This window comes from Spinacia oleracea, chromosome 3, assembly GCF_020520425.1.
Source record: "Spinacia oleracea cultivar Varoflay chromosome 3, BTI_SOV_V1, whole genome shotgun sequence".
NCBI lineage: Eukaryota > Viridiplantae > Streptophyta > Magnoliopsida > Caryophyllales > Amaranthaceae > Spinacia > Spinacia oleracea.
The window spans coordinates 66,700,405-66,721,960 of record NC_079489.1 but is presented as its reverse complement, the minus strand read 5'-3'; the positions used below and the strand labels follow the sequence as shown (position 1 = coordinate 66,721,960).

Genomic DNA, 21,556 nt, shown 5'->3' with positions numbered 1-21,556 from the left:
TTTCTTTACATAACATCACATGTTGATTTTACATTATATTTACACTGTCTGATTGTCATATCCAAAGACACTTTAGCATCTAGTCACCAGGCAGTAGGAGGTAAAATCGTTGAGACAAAATTCTGAAGCTTATACACACACAAAAAAAAGACTTTGTAAAGCTACACGTTTGCAAAATAAATTTCACTATCTTTTTTTAAATCGTTGTGATTGATTTATAGCCGTGATTGATTTATAGCCTTCTTCAACAAGGGTGTTTATGGATCTGTTCTAGCTGCGATGAAAATAATTTACATCTGGTTCATCTTATTGTCCTCGAATCTCGATTGATTGAGCTTAAAAAACAATCAAGTAATTCATATTCTTTACATAACATCATATGTTGATTTTACATTATATTTACATTGTCTGATTGTCATAATATCCAAAGAACACTTTTAACACCTAATCACCAGGCAGTAGGATGTAAAATCTCTGAGACAAAATTCTCAAGCTTATACAAAAAAAAAAAAAAAAAAAAACACTCTTGATTACAAACAGAAGAATGTTTATGCTGAAATTGAACTAGTTAAATCAGCTACTATGGCTAGAACTAGAAGAACCGGGCACCAACTCCCTCAACATGGCAACAACCTGCAACATATTCGGCCTCTTAGAAGGGAAATCATCCACACATTGCATGGTAATATCAAGGTATCTCACCATTTCCTTCACTTCCTCTGCTTCTGCCTTATCATTTTTAGTAACTGACAGCAACTCTGAATCAATCACTTCCATTCCTTTTCCTTCTCTGACTTTCATCTTCACCCAACCAACCAAGTTTGTATCCCCAAAATCATCCTTATCAGTTGGTCTTTTCCCTGTTAAGAGCTCTAACAGGACAACCCCAAACGAGTAGACATCGCCTTTAGCAGTACACCGGAAACTCTGATAGTACTCGGGTGGAACATACCCTGGAGTCCCAGCCAATGAACTAACACTCAAGTGAGTATCTAATGCACTTATAAGCCTTGCCATACCAAAATCAGACACCCTAGACTCCATTTCATTGTCTAGTAACACATTACTAGACTTCATATCACGGTGTATTATATGTGGAATGCAGTTATGGTGAAGGAAGCATAGACCTTTGGCTGCTCCTCGGGCTATCTTCTTCCTCTCTTCCCATGTCAGGATTCTCCGGTCTTTCTCCTTTTCTTTTCCATGGAGCATGTCTTCTAAACTACCATATTCCATGAATTCATATACAAGAAGTCTCTCTTCCCCTACCTTACAATATCCTAATAGTGGGACAAGATTTTTATGCTTGATCTTCCCTAAAGTTTCCATCTCGGCCATGAATTCTCTATCTCCTTGATGACTAAGCCTTATTAGCTTCTTGATTGCTACACTCGATCCATCCTTCAATGTAGCCTTGAAGACCTCTCCAAATCCTCCATGACCAATCATACTTGCCGCTGAAAACCCATTAGTAGCCTCAATAAGCTGAGAGAATTTGAGCTTCCTTAGCTGCCTCTGAAAAGTAGCCACATTGATGCTTAATGGTTCCCTCTCTTTGTCTATCTTCCATGTTGTTGCAGCATGGGATGCTTGTAGTCTATGCAGCATCTTAGCAGCGTCTTTCTCCTTCCTCTTCACGCGCATTACAATAGCTGAAACAATCAAGATGCATACAGTTGCAATTGAAATCAACAGCCCAATTACTATGCTGTTAGTCAATGATGATCTAGATGATCTTTCTTTCTCTCTCGCTGAATCGTCTCCAACAGGATTACTCCCTGCACTGATATCTCTGCATTCAGGTAAAGGCACTCCACAAAGGCCAGGATTATTTGCATACTGGGTGGCTGGAAGTGTACTAAGCTGCCCTCTTTGTGGAATTTGGCCTGTTAACTGATTATTTGACAAATCAATTTGCACCAGAAATGAAAGTTGGGAAAATGAATCTGGGATGTTCCCCTGCAGCCTATTATAAGATGCATCAAAAACACCCAAATTCTTCAGATTCCCAAGAGTTGAAGGGATTTCCCCAGATAACTGATTTTGTGATATCTCAAGCACTTGTAATGCAACCATATCACCAAACTCATCTGGGATTTTCCCATGGAGTTGATTATAAGAAAGATCAAGGTACTCCAAAGTTTGATACTGAGTAAACAAACTTAGGATCGGACCCGAGTACAATCTTGTAAAATCACAGTTCTTGAGGGAAGGTACTTGACGTAACCTCTCAGGTCGAATCCCTGCAAACTCAAGCAACCCACCAACACCTTTACAAGAATTTCCAACATTTCTGACAAAAACCAGGGTATTTCCTGATAAAAGGCCATACAACTTAGGATTCCCTGGCTGTCTTCCAAGCCTAGGTGGGATTTCACCAGTGAGATTATTGCTATTCAAATCAAGCCAAACTAAAGTCCTACAACTTGCCAACTCTGTGGGTATTTCTCCAGTAAACATGTTGTTCCCAAGCTGCAAAACAGCAAGCCTCTGCAACTTCCCAAAGTCTTTTGGGATTTTCCCTGTGAGCTGATTAAAAGTCAGAGAAACCCACTCCAAGTTACTAATATCAAACAACTCCTTTGGAATCTCTCCACTTAGACGGTTGTTGTTCAGTATAAGATCCTTCAACTTACTACATTTCCCAATTTCTGGTGGAATTTCGCCTTCCAACCCATTATACCATGCGAAAAACTGCTCAAGATTCCCCAACTTACTAATCTCACCAGGGATTGTTCCATTCAGATAGTTCAAGCTAAAATCCACTGTCCTTAAACTTGAGCACTTAGACAACTCTGGCGGTATTCTGCCTGATATGAGATTATCAGGCAGCCGAAGCTCCTCCAAAGAAGTACCTTCAGAACATAAGTCTGGCGGGATTGATCCTGACAGTCTGTTAGAACTGAAGTCCACTACTCTCAGCTTTGTGCACGACGATATAGTCTCCGGAAAAGATCCCGTAATGACGTTGTTGCTCATCACTAGTGTGTCCAGAGACTGCAGGCCTAACAAGGGTTGTCCGGGGAACGGCCCAGACAAGTTGTTGTTTGATAGGTCCAGAATCTGAAGCCACTTACAAGATGAGAAAGAATCAGCAGGAATTGCACCTGATAAGTTGTTGTAAGCCAAATGAAGCTCAGTTAGGGACCCACAAGACTGCCATACCTCTGCAGGGATTAGTCCTGCAAGAGAGTTATGGGACAGATCGATTACCTGTATGGTTGGTAGGCTACCCAAGTAAGGAGGAATCTTTCCACTAAACAGGTTAATGGAAAGATTCAGAGTCTGAAGACTAGTACAGGAATTAGCAGCTATAGCATCAAAAAAAGGAAGAGGCCCAGATAGTTTGTTAGCTGACAGGTCAAGAATCTGCAGTTTACTATTTTTGGATGAGGAAAAACTGAGGAAATCTTTTGACAGCAATCCAGTCAAGTTATTAATAGAAAGATCAAGAGTGTTTAGATTTGGGTATAGAGTCAGTAGATTGACAGGAAGAAGTCCCTGTAAGCCAGTCGACGAGAGTAAGAGATGGTGAAGCGAAGGCGGAAGTTGAAGGAGGGAAGAAGAGTTGATGAAGAAAGAATTTCCTGACAAGTCCAACAACACTAACATGTCTAAACTGGTGAAGGGTTCAAAAGTGATGTTTCCGGTAAGGAAACGCCAACTGAGGTCAAGTTGCGTAACACGGCCTTCAGACGAGCAGTTTACGGCTAGCCATGTACAAAGGGGAGTTTTTTTGCTCATCTTCCAGTTTTCAAAGACTTTTGTTGGATCACTGTCTATGGATTTCTTCAAGGCTAACAAGGATTCGGCATCGGTTAATGAAGTTGTTGCAATGGATAATGGAGCTAAGAATGAAAATGACATGCATAGAAGTGAGATTCTGAAAAGGATTACTTTCATGTTGTTGAAGAAGAAGAAGAAGAAGAAGAAGAAAGAAGATGATGATTCTAGGGAAGAAGAGTGAAGAAGAAGCAGGAGATTATGAGTAGAAAAATGGCAATTAAGAGAGAGGGAGAATAATAATAATAATAATAATAATAATAGTAGTGGCGTGGATTGTGGGAGGGGCCTTGGGCGTGGTAGAGACTGAGTGAGTGAGAAAGAGAGAGTGCATACTGCATAGTATGATGACAATTCCATATGTTATTATGCCAAAGTAAAAGGGCCATTTTCATATTGTTGCTGAAATGTAAAAGCCTTTTTTACAAAAAGCTGCCTTCTTTTTCTCTAAAACATTCTTTTATACAGTACCAGTAATTACCTACGGAGTATCAGTGTATGACTTGAATCACTGAATCAATTAAATCAGATAAAATCAATGTTACCTCTACGCTACATTTTACCTTAAATATTCTTGTCAGATTCTCGATACTCGGACATGGATATGGACACTTCATTTTGGACCAAAATCATGCAACCTTTTCAAAAAAATATCCGTGTGTATGACTTGAATGAATTAAATTAGATAAAGTCAATGTTACCTCAACGCTACATTTTATCTCAAATACTTGTGTCGGATTCTCAACACGTACTCGGACATGGATATAGACACTTCACTTTAGACCAAAATCATGTAACTTTTTAAAAAGTATCTGTGTCGGACACTTGAACATGTACCCGTATCTAATAAGGATATCCGAGTCCAGATAACATAAGAAAGATTGCCAAAAAAAAAGGAAAACTACACAATAAGTTTAAGATACAATAATAATTTTAACATTATTGTATTATAAAGGTCATCCTGAAGTACACAAGTCACTTAAATACCAGAGTTCATAAAAACATCGTGGAAGAGAAAAGTCACAACATGTACATTATTTAGCCGATTTTCAAAACGAGTTACGTTTTTAATAGAATTTGAACCCTAAACACGCCGTTCATTTCCAACTTCTCCCTATAATAGGAGTGAGATATTTTCTTTGGAACATTATTTTTTTCTTGGTCAATTAAAAAGTTACAGCATCACGTCTTATTCTGATTTCCCATATCAAAGAAATGAAAACTAAAAAACAAAAAGTAAAAGAAAAAGGGGTGAACGTGAGGAAGAATAAGAAAAAGTTGAGCAGGTGGTTAGTGACATGGAATAATTATGATTAGTAAATTTTAATACGGATTAGTAGACCAGCGGTTTATAGACTAACTTTAGTTTAAAAGATTCAAGTTAAGTAATAGATTATGATTATAGAAATTAAGTGCCAAATTTTAAGGAAAAATTAGGAAACGAAGCACTATTTCTGAGATTTCAAGGGATCATTTTCTGGGCGGATCTTTGGTGGGTCAAAAGCTTTACCGGGGACCCTCCGACAAATTCAATCTAAAAACGGCGCCTTTTTTTGTATTTCCCATTTTATCAAAAGTAAGTATTTTGTAGTTAAATTTTAAAATTTTCCCAAATTTCTCTAATACTACTTACAACTATAATGGTTGTTGTTTATTCGCCTCAAATCACATAAACTTGTGAAGTTAAGTTTTCAATATTCAACGGTTCTTTATCATAGACTCATAGGTTAGTATTTTGGTTACCTACAATATACGAGTCTTATATGCACATAATACGTGCGTGAACATATGTACAGAAAAATTACACAAACTTGACATTTTAGCGTGACCAGAGAGGTAGAGGTATCTTCTAACGTGCTTTCACTGCCAATTTGGGTGTTTGTACAGCTTATAGAGCCGAGCTCACAGTTGCTGCTTTGGAGTTGGATATGGGTAGAGCCTAGAGGTATGAATATTCAGAAGCTGGTGTTACAAATGGATAAGGAAGCATGTATTCAAGTTATCAAAAGTGAGAGGTGAATGCCATCATATTATTAATCCTTGTAGGAATTTAATTGCCTTTTCAGATTGGTAAGGCGAATGTGAATGTGAATGTGAATGTGAATGTGTTTGGGTTTCAGGGTATTTTTATACTCTGCAAATTGCTAGATTCAATTTATGTGATGATAGGAATTGTATAAAATGTGATAAATTCATCATCTTCTAAATAGATCATAGATGGTATGAGTAAAAACAGTAGTGCTCATAATTTAAAGGCCCACATATTCTTGGGCGTCATCATTTCAATGCTTGACCATCATAAATCTAAAAAGGATAAGGCAATTAATCAACACTTTCTATTTACTTGATAATTATGTATTAATTGACATATAATATGTAGTCGTAGAGAGTTATAAAAGGCAAAATTAAGTATAAGAGCAAACTTAAAAACAACTAAAGGGTTTGGTCATTCTCCATTTAGCAATCCTGTTATTACCTTGAAACCCTATCAATAACTATAAAATTTGACGGTTTAGCCATCTCTCGGTCGCCAATTATAATCTTTCTTTCTTTGGTCACGTTTTCCTCTTCCTTTTTCTCTATCTTTTCTCACAATCTCAGGAAAGGGAGTATGAATAAGATGACTACGGCAATGATTACGTGAAGTTTGTACGAACACATAAATAAAATGCAGTCGGTCACATGTTACCGGAAAAATGTAAGAGATGCACCTATAGAACATGGTACACTTGGGTGTATAATACAGTAAATGTTTAAGTACATATTGGTTATCAACAGGAACACTCAGCCATGCATACAATTTCAGCATAGATCCTTGAAAGGGCCAAGATAGGTGAATGGTTGAAACGCAACTTTATTGTTATGCATATGAAAGCAAATAGATATTGCAAGATTAGCACTTTTAAAAGGAAATCCTAACAGTCCCATAAACACAAATAAAAACAAAAAAAAACAAAGACTTGTAGAACCAAAATTTAAATATTCACGAGCTACAATCCAATAGACTTTTTATCACTTTGAATAATAATTTAAAGTTGAACCCAAGTGTGATGTGGGACCCACAGATGAAATTACTACTGGTTAAGTAGACTTTTAGTCAAATTAACAAAGGGTTAAACAAAACAAAACAAAAAGAAAAAGGAGAGTAGGTCCCATGATCATCAAGAAAAACATCAATGAGTTAGTGTGGCTTGTGGAACTGGATTGTAGAGACTAGAGAGGGTGATGATGCCACCAAATTGGCCCAAAGCTTACTTTTAGCTTTACTTGATTAAGTTAAATGCTGTAAAGTTTTGTCTAAAAGTAAAAATACTTGAGTAATCTTATCAACTTAATTGAATTCTTTGTACCATCCATATCATAACTTAGCTAGTTTTCACCTCAGAGTTATAGGTGTAGTTATTCATATAAAATTGGTAAATTATGAAGCACATATCATGAGAATGCGAGAGGATGTAAAATTATACTCGGGATTCATAGATATGTCATGTTTTGGTCTTTTAGATGGTTATTTGCGCTATTATTAGGATTATGCTACGTATAACTATTTGATAAAATTTCCCTTTTCAGGTGAGGCCAAATCCAAATACTCAATCGATTATATAGGGATATGTAGGATAAATATATGGGTTGTTATCGAGGATGACAACGGGTCCATGACCTGTCAAACCTTACCCTAAAATTAAGGTGTTGATTTTAATTTTGTAAACCTTATAATTAAGATAAGGGTAGGATATGTGTATATGAGGTATCGGATAGGGTAGGATAACAGTCCAACTTTTTCAGACCAAAAAGCCTACACATACACCCTTAAAACTCATACTTTACCCACAACCTAAACTAGACTTGCACAAATTTTATTAAATAAAATATAAAATAAAACAAAATCCTTAACAATTCACAAAACCACCTCTACTCCTCCAGCAGTTAGCCGACAGTACCACTATGGTACTCTCTTAGTCAATATGTAGTTGAGATTAGTAATTTGTGAACTTAGTACTTTAAATTATAATTTGTTTAAGGAAATACATGGATAATTTTGGAGGCTAGCAATTTATTTGTTTTAAAATGTCAAATTAGTTGTTGGTTTTATTATTTTTTGTGAATTACCACCCCTCTGCCACAAATTAATTTTTATACTTTTATTTTGGGAAAAACTCCACAATTATTTTAATATATCGCTCTTGCCACTACCATAAAGTAAGGATCTCACTCTTTCTCATATTGCATTAAAATAAACTCACTCCACTACTTTTCCATATACTTTCCTAATAAAATAACATTTGATAACCAAACAACATTTCCTAGAACTATGTGCCTTGATAAGAATCAAAACTAATCTGGGACAGAGAATATAATTGTATATAAAAAAAAATGCGATAAAAGTTATAGAAAATACAAATTACACGAATTCGCTCCAGACCCTAGATTTTAGACCCTACATGGTAACTGTGGGATAGGGATATATGTCAAAAAAATTAGGGTCCGGATATTGCTAGATCCATTGTTATCCCTAATTGTTACGAAGAATTTAGGAGGAATAATATTTTCAAGAAAACTTCAATAATTACACTGCATTGTAAATGAATAATATTGTAAATGAATTGTAAATGATAAGACAATTAACATCCCATTACCCCTTAAATGACTTAATGGTTAAGGACTTGTGTACAATGCCACAAGTTTGATCCCTCCTTCCCTCATGTGTAATTTACATTGGGGGTGTTGGGTTACGAGAGGTCCGGAGAAAAAAAAAAACAGCTTTTGAGGTGAATTAGACATTTGACCATTTGAAAAAGCTAATGAGAGTGTTTGATTATGAGAGGGTTTGAAAGAAAGAGTTTGGGTGAAAGGGTGAATTACAACCAAAGTCCAGTCTAGTGAAAATTGAACAATGTGATAAGTCATAAAATGATAGCCATCCCAATAAAAATAAAAATACTAAAGTAGCTGAATGACTACCATAGTCCAGTCTAGTCTGTTGGAGTATTTGGTCAGAATTTGACAAAACGTACATGTAGTTCACCTTCATTTTTAAAATGTAAAAATGAGACTGTATGTGAATCATCCTGTCACTTCTCAATGTATGAGTAATCACACTCATGAACCCTACATTTGGTTTTTTGGTGCAAACGGAAAAACCATCTTTTGACTAGTTCAATGTTCACACACAAGACTCATACAATCCTTAAAAATATAACCAAAACGACAGCTCAAGTACTCATCGGCGTAGTTGGTGCTCCCCAAACCGGCATGTAGACACATGTTCTAGTACTGCACAAGACTCGTACAGTCGTACCTGTGTTATGCTTATACATACCAGATGGAGAATCCTCTCGGTACTCCCAAGTGCATGAAGGATAAGGTCAGATTACAATTATGCTACTGATCAGACAAGTAGCCAGAAAACAACACCTAATGAAATAACCAGTCGTTTTCTATTATTATATACATGTTAAAACCCTGATGTAAACAATCGTAAACATATTTTTCTTGAATAACTTCTACTCCGTAGTATACATAAGAAAATGAGGATCATACTTCTGTATATTATATATATATATATATATATATATATATATATATATATATATATATTCAGCTTTTTAAAACAATGTGGGGTGGGGTGTCAAAACTCACATCTACGCCTAGGGTTTCTCCTGTTGGAGTATTGAATTCACCGGGTTCTCCTTTGCCCAACTAGCAGCATCCGAGTATCCAAACTCAAAGAGTTTGTCAAGCATTAAATCCTCTGCTGGCTCAAGCGCCCAATTAAAAAGCTACAAACATTTACCATTAACCAAATCAGTTCTCCTACAACAACATACACTATCATCCTCTCTTTCTCTCCCAATCTGTACCTTGCTCAACACGTCTATTGAAGTTTTAATTGAGATTCTTTTTTCGCAGACATATCAAAGGGGCAAAGGGTTTGATATCATTTTATATAAAATAGCCTAAAATTGGGCATTCTGATATAGGGAAACCTGATTTTAAAATCTAAGAATTTTCTTTTAAAAAAAACAACCGAATAACCAAACCAAAGAAAAGAAAAGACAGTAAAAACATTGTGTTTCAAAATCAAACAACAAGGTTTTTAGTTAGTCTTCACTTGAAAAGGGTGATTAATTTGAAAACAAATTGTATCGATATCATTTGGACTGGTAGAAAGTTGATCAAAGAATAATGGAGGAGAAGGAAGAAGGGAAAACATTAAATTTGAAAATTAAGGGACTTACATAAAAAAACCCAACTTTTTTTTTTAAGGTAAGGTAATCACAGCTCCCTATCATGGAGAAGGTAGGGTGCACCCTGAAAACAGGTCTACGCCAAAGCGCGCACCTCACGGTGCAAGTTCGACCTTAATACATGAGTGAAGAAATGACGGATAAAAAAAATCTCAGTGGCAATGTTAGACCCAAAATACAAGCCCCCCTGAAATTCATTAGCGGGGTTCGAGCTAGGACAAGCATGAGAGAGCAAGGGACCTCAAAGAGAGAACAAGTTACCCAAAATCCGTGACTTTAACAAGGAAATGTTAGCATTTAACAAAAACCGACAAACGATTTTAAAATAAGCTCACCTGTCGAGTACTAAGCCTATTCTCAGGGTTACAGTCTGGACTAATCCCAATGCCTGCCATTCGCAAAGTACTAGCAGGGAAGGCACAAACACGGACCTGCCAGTCACCCAAAAAAATAAGGAACTTGATGAAAGTTATTTATGCAATTCAGTATGGGTATATGACAATTCTAGTGGGCAAATCTGTAAGTGATACTAGTATATGATTTGACAATGACGCGCTACATTCCTTATTGGGCAGAACAACCAACCCCCAATGCCTGTTCACGGAGATTGAAAAGTTGCAAACTACAGATGCTGAAACCTTCTATTCCTCTCTTCTAAGCAGATCCATCATCCGTATCATTTTCCTCGTCACCAATAATTATAGTTATCATCTGCTTCATCCTCAGTTTTCTCACAAGTCAGAACTGTCTTCCCGTCCTATTACTAAATGATTCACGTTACTTATCTCGTGATTGAGAAATCACAAATTCGGATCCCAGCACTAGGGGTTTTATGGGTGGGGATCTCCCTTATCCTTAGCCCCGCCCTCCCAAAGGGTTGGTCTATGTAGCTGGGCAGGGTTGGTTCTTGAGGGGTTACGGTCTAGTAGGGTCCTTCTCCTTACATTAAAAAAATATTTATCAATATCTCCTTCACAGATCATCTTATACTTCATTATCCATTTTTATTGCTGGTTTATTCCCAGATGAACCCTATCTACTTGCTGATATAAATCAATTAGGAAATTCCAATATATTGTTCTACTCACTTCTACTACTCCCCATTCCATGATTCTGCTACCCCTTGACAACCACGAAAAAACCAACAAAGATGACAGAAAACAACCATGCCATAATAGTATAATCACATGGACAAGTGGAATATCACGCAAAAAAAGAACAATAAGAACATACCGTCTGAGGAGCAGAGGTAGGTGGCATGAATAGTGTCAAGCCTCCATCTATACAGAGCCGGTTCCTAAACATAGTTGCAGGTCTTGGAGCAAGATAGCTGAATCCATATATCAATTTGCTTTAGCATTCCAACCAACATATAGCAGCTTCAAGAAGGCAATGTCATCTGTTACTTACCCAGGAATAAAAGAAGAGGTGAATAATGCATTGATGAGATCTTCATTGGAGTCAAACTGATCTACCAATAGTCCCTTTGGTCTCCATACAATTTGTGTTATGGCCACTGTAAAGTATAAAAAAACATCACAGGTTATAGAGGTACATGACCACTTGTAAGTATCAAAAACTCCTAAAGCACAACAACGATTACACCAAGAGGGATACCATCAGCTATTAAGGCTATCCCAGAATATGTTTATATGTGCATATCTACTCCTCTAAAGGGGTCCCCAATCACCCAGTTCAACAATTCAGGGATCAAGTGAAACTTTGGTTACGTCTCAACTCTCAAGGCTTACTTACTCACCCAAGTCTAACCACATACTGACAGTATGTTTTCAATAAGTTCCTTCTGGGCCAAAACAAAATGTGATCACTAGACATATTTGTACAAAGTGTTGTCTCTGGCACTCAAAAAGCAAGAGAGAGAGAGGGGGAAAAAGGATAAGATTATAACATTGACACAAATCTGAGACACAAACTAAATTTCCTCCCAACCCTGATATTGGTAAAACATTCATTCAAACAGCACTTTATCATTGTAAAAAGGTCATTTTGTTTTTCTATCAAGAAGAGATACACGTAAATCATATACCTCCTACAGAATTCATACGTAACGCCATCCACTTAAACCTGCGGCCCAGGTAAGAAAACTTATGCCATTGTATAGCCAACTATGTTCAATAGGTTATCAAAAGCCCAGAGGCCCCAGGGACTTAATGGAGAGGCTTGGACAGTTGGAGGTGATAAAGAAAACAAAGGCCAAGGTGTATCCCTACTTGGCTAGAGTAATGCGGTGGAGGCCAAACTTGTACACACCCCTTGCCTATAGGCACTGCCCAAATAATAACAAGTACATAACCATGATGACAATAGACAAGAGGCTATATTCTTACCCCGCACTCGTCCATTGCACCTGGTATAAGCATCGTCTGGAAGGACCTTTTGTAAGACATCTCTAAGAACAGCCTGCATCACAACATAAGAAATTAATTACGATCTTCATTGTATTTATATAATGTTATTAACTATGACTTTGGATCTGCACAGACTACAGATTAACTCATCCGTCATCCCCAGGCCTGAACTTCTCTTATACTGACATGCACGCTTTTCCAGTTTTCCTAGAGAAATTTAAGGTTTCAGAAAATGGCTCTGCATCATCTTTTTCCTTATGAATTAAAACATCAGACATTAAAGGGTCCAAGCACCTCTCTCCATTAACAGTACAATATCAACCAACACTGTGGAGCCATGTCTCTAACAAATACTCTAGACAACAAATCAAAAGCTCGAAAAATTTGAGACTATATGGGATCTTTTAGTTTTTTCATTAAGAGCCTAGTTCTAAAAATGTTGTTTAGAACTTTAAATAAAGATCATGTTTCAAAGAAATGAAACAGTCATAGAATTGGGTACATAACCTGTAATGATCTAAAATGATACTCCTAATGCATTAATTTAGGAAGCGTGTATACCCCAAGTCGAAATGCTGTTCCATTCGTCCGGCAATCTTCAGCCAAAATTTTGGTAGCTTGTAAAGCATCCTGCATGCTGCTTCCAGAGGCTATCACTGCACAAACAATCGCACCAGCTGAGGAACCAGCTAAAGGTGTTGTTTCCTGTTCTAAGCAAATATATAGGAAAAAGAACCTGGTTATTATATTAAATACAAATGAAACAGCAATCTCCAGAATCAAAATGTTTGAAAGATGATTTGAGATCATCGATGTACCAAAATAAGAAGTCATTGCATTAGTAGTGACAGCTAGTACAGTAATGCAAACAAATAGTACAGTCCTACAATGCAACCACACAAAATATACTAGGGCCTGCCTAGAACCTCGGAAAAAATTCACTAGACCTACAAATGAAGCATATAGCAAAAGGAACAGCAGTCACATAATGCCCATGCATTAAGGCTCACAATCTTTATGAAAGCTGTATTAGACTGAGGACAAATTGTACTCCGTCCATTCTATTATTATACTGTAAGCCACTTCATCTTTTACGGTAAAAACTTGTCAGAAGTTTAACCATTGATCATCAGTATATATTATTCAACATTGTTAGCAGAATGAAATACTTCTGAAAATAAATTTACAACTGTTATTTTAACAAACATATAGTTTGACGTATTTCTGGTCAAAGTTAGTCAAATTTTATTAACAAAATCATATGAGGCCAAATACTTTGACAAGGTGATGGTATAATTTTCAACATCAAGAAGTCTACAGTCTACATACTCCTTCAATACATATGCACACCAGGTCACTAGACTCTTTTATTTTTTAAGTGATTGAACATTTGTGGGGGTGTTTGTTTTGAGGGTTTCAACAAAGGGAAAGGCATTCGACAACCTTGATTCCCTTGTTCGTTAGACCAATTTAATCATTCCCTTTACCTCATGGATTCTCCAACTTTCCTCTACCATGATTCCCCATTCCCCCCCCCCCCTCCCCACCGAATCATCATAACCATCAAACTCCTCTCACCCAACCAACTTAACTAACAATTTGACCATCCCATTATACCACACAACCCAACCAGCAGCCAAAACTACTCCAATTACCAATGCCGCCCCACCAAACCCCTCCAAAACCACCCAACGACCACCAAAATTTTACCCAACCTCCTCGAAACCACACAAGCACCACTAAGTTTACCGAAGCTCCTCGAAACCATCCAACCACCACCATAATTTTTCCAACCTCCACGAAACCAACCAACCACCACCGAAAATCTACCCAACCTCCTCGAAACCACCCTTCTCCCACCATGACCCAACCAAACCTCTCCAAACCACCCTCCCTCCATCAAATTACATTTCCAACCCCCCGAAATTCCCCCCAAACACCCCAAAAACAAACCCTAACCTCGCCCAAAAAAAAATCACCCCACCACTCCTCCAAAACAACTTCAACAACTTGAAAATCACACCATTTACCCTAAACTAAACACCAATCATTAAAAAAAACCTAGATCTAATAGAGACATGAAGAGAAAGAGGAAGAGAGATAAAGAGGGGAAGGGTCATGGCAGCGGAGGGTGGATGACCTGTAGAGGCCGCGAAGGAGGGTGACAGAGTAGGAGAGGCGGCGGAGGAGGGAAGGGGTGGTGGGCCTGGTGGTGGTGGTTGTAGATTGAAGGGAAGGGGTGGTGGAAGTTTTATGGGATTCCTTTTGTTATTTGTAAAACAAACAACTTATGAGAAATGAGGGATTTGCTTTCCATTTCTATATGTCCTTACCTTTCCCCTTTGCAAACCAAATGCTCTGCGAATGTACTTCCTTTCATATGCAATGAATAACGCATTGTCCAAGATATTATTGCCTTTAGGCTTTAACAGATTACCCATCCCAAAATCTGCAGGTTTCTTTCACCCACTGTTACCAGAGCAATTTCTCAGTTAGGGTAAAGGTGCCTTTCTGCTGTTATTTTCCGTTGGGGTATTGAAATGAAAAATTTATGTTGTTAATACCCAAAACTACAAGAGGTATATGGTCAAACTCACATAATTCTGAAACAAAAGTTATTTTCTCATCCAATTCAAGAAAGGTGTTCATTCTCACAAGTAGAAAGAGGAAAATCGCAATATGACATCAAAGAAACTTCCCCTCAGCTAGACCACATAAGCTAAAGCACCCAGTGCCAGTGTTCACAAACCAACACAAGAAGCACATAAATCCAGATGTCTTTCTTAAGGGAAAAAAGACCACCACAAAATCTATCCTGCACATAAATCTCGTGCTTCAGTTATAACAAAAATCAACTTGGTATGTTTCACACTCTATAACACAACCATCCACCCAAGCACTTAAGCAACAGTAACTTGTTTAGAAACTCTAGCACAACTGAATATACTTTACACAACGGTGATGCTTAATCAAGTATACTATGCAGTATGCATTTGCACACCGAAACCCTGAAAGTGTTCAATACCCCCACCAACCAGTCAATCATGCAGCTGCTAGCTTGTTTGAAACCATGAACAATGCTCAATCTCTTCATGAATTCTCAAATGCCACTACCTCCACCCTTATGACGAGCACCTGCCAAACCACCACAGAAGGCCAAGCAAGTCGAGGCAACTAATACCATTCCTCCCATCATATCAATTTCCCTATAGAATGCCCTCAAGTGCCCGACTCACCCTAGTTTCAATCAACAATAACTACAGGTTACTGACATTAGTATTCAATTAGCAGCTTTTCAATACCACAACTAATTTACTTCAATCAAACATTGTAACATTGTAACATTGTCCAACACAAACCATTAATACATATATAAAATAAAAACCAATCAAACAAAAATCAAATCACATAAACATAATAGAAAGAGGAAGAATCAGCAAACAAACCTTGATATATCCATTTTCTATAAGAAATTGAGCAACTCCGAGATGATACGGAAACAAAAGCCCGGCGGCAGAGAAACTAAACCCTGGACTAGTCACCGCCTTCCTCCGCTTCTCCGCCTCAACATCCTTCTCCCTCTGTTCCCAAAGAACCCCTGGTTCCAACGAATCCTCGATCACTGCCGCAATTCTCTCTCCGCTCTCCGATTTCTCGCTGGCATTGTACCTCGGTATAGTCGAATCCTCGTCCATCGAAATCGTCGAACTTTCACTGGGACTATTGATTTTCCCGCGGAAATTCACAAGGCGGGAAGCGATCCCGATAAAAAGCTCGCCAGTAGCGACCGCGAAGGAGCGTTTAGAGGAGGTAGAAAGAAGAGAAGTTTCTCCTCCACCTTTCCCTGGTTGATGTTGCGGCGACGGAGGCGGTGGTGGTGGTGGTTCGTCGTCGGTTTCGGTGGGAGATTTGTTGGAATGAATGGGAGAGGACTTGAAGGTGCACCTGGGAATGGTCCGAATGGAGATTTGGAGGGATTTGTGAAAGATATAGTTAGGGTTAGGGTTAGGGTTGAGTTTGGAATGTGAGGAGGAGAGAGAAGGGCGAGAGCGGGAGATGAAGATGGAGGAGAGAGAAGATGATGAAGGAGAATGTGCAGCCATGGCGGAAAAACAGCGACGACGAAGAAAGTGGGTGGTTTGGCGGCATATACGTACGTTTTGCATTGCTTTCTTCTTCTCCACCCGTTAAACTATTTTTTTTTTGTTTTAAGACGTTAGTTTATTACGGAGTCTCTTACATCAAACATTCATGCCCTTGCATTTGGGGTTGCAATGGTAGTTCTTTTCTCGATTGTCTAAATTATCAAAGGTATACTCTTACCTGTTTTTGATTTGTCAGGTGAATCATATTGGAGATTTTCTTGTGGCTCATTTGCACCAAAAAAAAATATTGGAGATTTTCTAATAATGAAAAATTTACTGTTAAATCTATCACATATCTAGCTCATAACGTCTCTCCTATTAAGTGGGAATAACAATGGATTTGGAAATTAGATATTTTCTCAAAGTTATAACTTTTTAATGGCGACTTTACATAATGGTCTTCCTACAAAAGAACAACTTTTTTTGAGGGAATATAAAGAACAACTTAGTTTACCGTAACATTGGTATTCCCCAATTGTTGTCCTTTTTGTGCCACTCAAATTGAAACCCAACATCACTTGTTTTTACAATGCCCTGTCAATAAAGACTTTTGGAACTGTTCTTTAACTATTCAATGGTTTGGTACTTAACTTCAAGCAAATTCAATTTTCTCTTTGTTCCGTACCATGAGAAATATTGTTGGCTTACCAATTAAAAAAATTGTAACTTGTTTATGGAGCATACGAAAAAGAAGAAATTCTACTACTCCGTATTTTTAAACAGGCTTATTTCTCTGTTGTTAGCCTTTACACTAGAGACTTTAAAATGTTTAATGAATGGAATATGCGTACTTGTCTTGACTCTTTGGAAATGCATTCAAATATAAATACTTCTAAATGTCTGCCTCGTTATATTTAGGTTGTCTGGACACCTCCTGCCCCTGATACTTTTAAACTCAACTTTGATGGCTTTGTTCGTCATAACTCTGGTGTCGCAGGGGTGGTTATTAGTAGGGGTGTTAAAAAATACCCGACCCGCATTACCCGACCCGCTGACCCGGTTCAAATAGGTAATTTGTTGTTTTTTAAAAAATAAATGGGTCGGGTACCCGACCCTGTAAAAATACCGGGTACCGGGTCGGGGCATGGGCCACTCTTTTTCTTAAACGGGTACCCGAATACCCGTTAAACAAAAAATAATCGCGTTTTAAATTTTAATACAGCTCAAAATGAAGGAAATATGTCCTTCACCCAAGGTGAATTAAGTCTAATACCAAGGTTCAGATTAATTGCGAACAATTAAATCAGTGAGATCAAGTGATCGGAACAGCTAGCTGGAGCAATGCTTCCGATCAGTGAGTTCTAATGGATATTGAACTCACAACTTACTCTTGACTGGACCTACAAGGTCACACCAATGACACGTAACAGATCACCGGATTAAATGAATCGGAAATTCATTTAATAGCTTTTCGGGATTTAAGTTGGAAACGTATTATACGATACGACCTTGCATCGGAATCGTATATCGTATCGCGAATATTCGTAAGCTAGGAGAAACGAATAAATCGTATCGTACGACGGTGATTCGTCGTATACGAAACGATAAATAATATATCGGAAATATATTAAACGCGGATACGAGGAGCGGCCCACGAGCCGAGTGCACGAAGCACTCAAGGCCCATGGGTGCGCGCGCTAGGCAAGCAAGCAAGGCGACACAACAGCGCTGGCCCATGGCCGAGCAGCTGTGTGCGCGCACGGGCCAAGACCACGACACAGCAGCAGCAGCGCGGCCCACGGCCCAGCTCGCTGTGCGTGTCCGTGTGATGCTGCGCGGGCTTGCTAGCCGGCCTTGCCTTATGGCTTGGTCGGTTAGTAAGGTTATGTAAATAACCTTCTAACCAATTTTCCAACAAGCACAATTCATTATTACTCAAACCCTAGAGACACAAAGAACCCTAATTCTCTCTGTGCCTCCAAAGTGAGTTATCCCCAAAAAGCAAAGTATCTTGATCAATTGTCTAAGCTACGATTATCAAGACGGATCTGATCGTGTCGGTGAACCAAGTAGAGGAACGACAAGTGGAGCTCTTTGTTCGTGTTCGTTGACATATTATTGTGGAAAACACGCTTCGAATGTAAGTTTGTTTAATCTGTGCTTTATACATGTTTCCTGGCTTTGGAGATTGTTCCGCACATGTTATTATGTTTAACAGTATTCCCCTACAGTGGTATCATGAGCCTTATGTATTCAAAGCATGAATTAGCATGATTATTATTGTTTTTGCATCTGTCGAAAATTTGGATTTTTTGTTGATTTTTCGGAAATTTTTACGAATTATTGGATAATTACGTATAATCAGGTCCGAAATCAAAAATCATCTCTTTTTCGATTTTTAAAACCCTAATCTGATGGAAAACGATTTTATAAGATCAAGTCATGAGAATAGAATTGCGAAAACAGGCCTCGAAGTATCGTTTTTTGGGCGTTTTTGTTAATTTTTCATGAAAAATTAAAAGTGTTGGACATTAATTCAATTAAAAGGTCGACCTAAACTACTCGGAATTGCTTGAAATTATGACACAATGTTCCTGGGTACATGCTTGATCTATGGTAAAATTTCAGATTTTTCCGATAAGTATAAACCCTAATTTTGCCTTTCCCCAATTCGTAAAATTTAAAAGCCTAATTGAATTTAAATTAATTTTGGTTTAATAATTCGGTTAATTGGGAAAGGGGATATAATTTCTTGGGTCAGTGGCTAATTTTAAAAATTATTGGATTAAAATTTTGAATGGTTTCGTTAATTTTAATCGCACTTAAACCAAATTATTAAAAATCTGAAATTTAATTGTTTATGTACGATTTAAATCTTAGGATTTTATTAATTAAAATTTCAAACTTTAATGTTGATTCGATCGTTCTTAAACGTTTGAATATTGTTAGCCCTTGATTTATTAATTTTACGAAATTGGATTGTCGTTAAAGTTTATTAAATCGTTAAAAATCGTTGTTTTTCGAAAATAAAAATCGTAACTTTTTGAAAAATAAAATTAATGCAAGTTCGTGAATTAAATTTAATTTTAATTAAGTTGGTCCGTATTACGAACCAAAGGCACGAACATGAGCATGACGGAAGTATGGCTCGTCGAGCCATACGAGGCCATTGCGCTTAGGCCGAGCCTTGCGACACGGGCAGCAGCAGCTAATGCTGCGTGCCTCGTGCGCGCTAGGCGAGGAAAGGGCAGGCGAGGGAGCTTGCGGGGCTGCGACGAAGCAAGGCGCAAGCCTTGCGACGTCCAGCACACACACGATGCACAACACGCAGCGCAGGGGCAGCATGGCTGCGGGGACGCGGTGCGCGCGCGCGATGGGGCTGGGGGTGTGCGAGCTTTGCTCGTGCGCTCTTGGGCCTCACGCAAGGCCGAGGTGGGCGCAAGCCTAGCCCGATTAAGCAATTGGATATTTTTTTAAATCGTTTAATTCGTTGGGCTTCGTATATTTGCATTAATTTGGGCTAACGGGATATTTAATTTTTAATATTTTATTTGCTTGGGCCTGGCCGCGAGTTTTAATTTAATATTTCATAATTAATTATCCGGAATAATTATTGGTTTGAGTGGGAGCCACTAAATGAAATTAAAATGAAATAATTAATTTTAATTATTTTCGTAGGTCGCATTATTTTAATTAAATTCAATTTTAATTAGAATAAAGTCTAAGGATTAATAATTTGGAAATTGATTAATCTTTTAGGACGCGTTTATGTGAACGTGAATTTTAATTAATTCACGTAAATACTTGCATATTAACATGGGCCATTCGTTTTAGCACACGAATGGGTGAATGCATAGAATATATATTTTATGTAATGCAGGTACTCCAAGTGACTAGTATGGCCAATTTATGATAGTTAAATACGGTCTGCGTACCGTTCTATCTTTGAATGTAAAGTTTTAAATATGGTCTGCGTACCATGGAAATTTTGATGTAATTTATTATTTTCAAGTATTTCTAAGTTTAGAACTTTAAGTATTTGAACGAAGATTCAAGACGATGCCAAGCTAACAAGGAGGTGATGAAGATTGGATGCTTCAAGACAAGATGTTTTGGGCCATACTAGATCACCATTTATTTATGCAATTTAATATATATATATATATATAAGAACAAGGGCAAGAAGGGTAAGGGCAAGGCTTCGCCCTCATCCAAGTCCAACGGCGCCAGTTCTGGTAAACAGAAAAGGGCGACTCGTTCTCCTGCCGACTCTGAATGCTTCTACTACAAGAAGAAGGGGCATTGGAAGAGGGATTGCTTGAAGAAGAAGGAAGATGAGAAGAACGAGAACGTTGCTTCTACTTCAGGTATGTATGTTATACATTGTAATTTTGCTAATTCTACTTCTTGGGTATTAGATACTGGTTGTGGCTCACACTTATGTTCCAATTCACAGGGACTAAGGAGAAGTAGAAGGCTTGATAAAGGCGAGATGGATCTACGCGTGGGAAATGGAGCACGGATTGCTGCATTAGCCGTAGGATCTTATTTTATTTCTTTGCCTAGTGGGTTTGTTTTGGAACTAGAAAACTGTTACTACGTTCCTAGTATCACCAGAAACATTGTTTCCATTCCAAGTTTGGATTCTAAAGGTTTTAGTTTTCAATTTAAAGACAATAGTTGTTCTTTTTCTTTGAATGGAATGTTTTATGGTTCAGCACAACAAGAAAACGGTCTTTATGTGCTAGATACGAGCCAACACATTTATAACATAAATACCAAAAAGGCTAAAACTGGTGATTCGGATCTCACATTTATGTGGCATTGTCGATTAGGCCATATAAACATAAAGCGCATGGAATTACTTCAACGGAAAGGAATTCTAGAATCATTCGACTTAGAGAAGATTGATCAATGCGAATCTTGTTTACTTGGCAAAATGACAAAGCAACCTTTCTCAAAGGTGGGAGAAAGAGCAAGCGAACTACTAGGGCTAATACATACGGACGTATGTGGGCCTATGAGTACGAAAGCTATAGGTGAGTTCAGCTATTTCATAACGTTTACGGAC

At 37.9% G+C, this 21,556-nt stretch overlaps 2 protein-coding genes across 3 annotated transcripts; both read right to left on the bottom strand.

Annotated features, from left to right (window-relative positions):
• Positions 1–342: 342 nt before the first annotated feature.
• Positions 343–6,255, bottom strand: LOC110783509 (serine/threonine-protein kinase BRI1-like 2). Its single transcript, XM_021987855.2, has one exon. It carries the CDS (start codon positions 4,141–4,143, stop codon positions 574–576), a length of 3,570 nt encoding a protein of 1,189 aa, XP_021843547.2. The 5' UTR covers positions 4,144–6,255; the 3' UTR covers positions 343–573.
• A 2,816-nt stretch (positions 6,256–9,071) lies between these two features.
• LOC110783510 (uncharacterized) lies at positions 9,072–16,643 on the bottom strand. 2 transcript variants are annotated; one of them, XR_008930583.1, is made up of 8 exons: positions 15,847–16,643; positions 12,962–13,105; positions 12,380–12,452; positions 11,442–11,547; positions 11,265–11,361; positions 10,367–10,462; positions 9,382–9,563; positions 9,072–9,347 (listed from the first exon to the last, which is right to left on the bottom strand). XR_008930583.1 is itself a non-coding variant. In XM_021987856.2 (7 exons), the coding sequence occupies exons 1-7, from the start codon at positions 16,564–16,566 to the stop codon at positions 9,432–9,434; spliced, it is 1,368 nt and encodes a 455-aa protein (XP_021843548.2). In that variant the 5' UTR covers positions 16,567–16,642; the 3' UTR covers positions 9,072–9,431. The 2 variants fall into 2 exon arrangements, 1 of the variants encoding a protein (XP_021843548.2); XM_021987856.2 differs by having other exon boundaries at positions 9,072–9,563; positions 15,847–16,642.
• Positions 16,644–21,556: the final 4,913 nt, after the last annotated feature.

What these genes read in the sequence shown, in the direction of transcription:
- LOC110783509 (XM_021987855.2), bottom strand. Translation starts at nt 4,143, where the DNA reads ATGGAATTGTCATCATACTATGCAGTATGCACTCTCTCTTTCTCACTC.
- LOC110783510 (XM_021987856.2), bottom strand. Translation starts at nt 16,566, where the DNA reads ATGCAAAACGTACGTATATGCCGCCAAACCACCCACTTTCTTCGTCGT. An exon ending in GAACAGCATTTCGACTTGGG is followed by an intron (nt 12,453 to 12,961) that starts GTATACACGCTT and finishes GTTGTGATGCAG; the next exon opens with GCTGTTCTTAGAGATGTCTT. An exon ending in ACCTCTTCTTTTATTCCTGG is followed by an intron (nt 11,362 to 11,441) that starts GTAAGTAACAGA and finishes ATATGGATTCAG; the next exon opens with CTATCTTGCTCCAAGACCTG.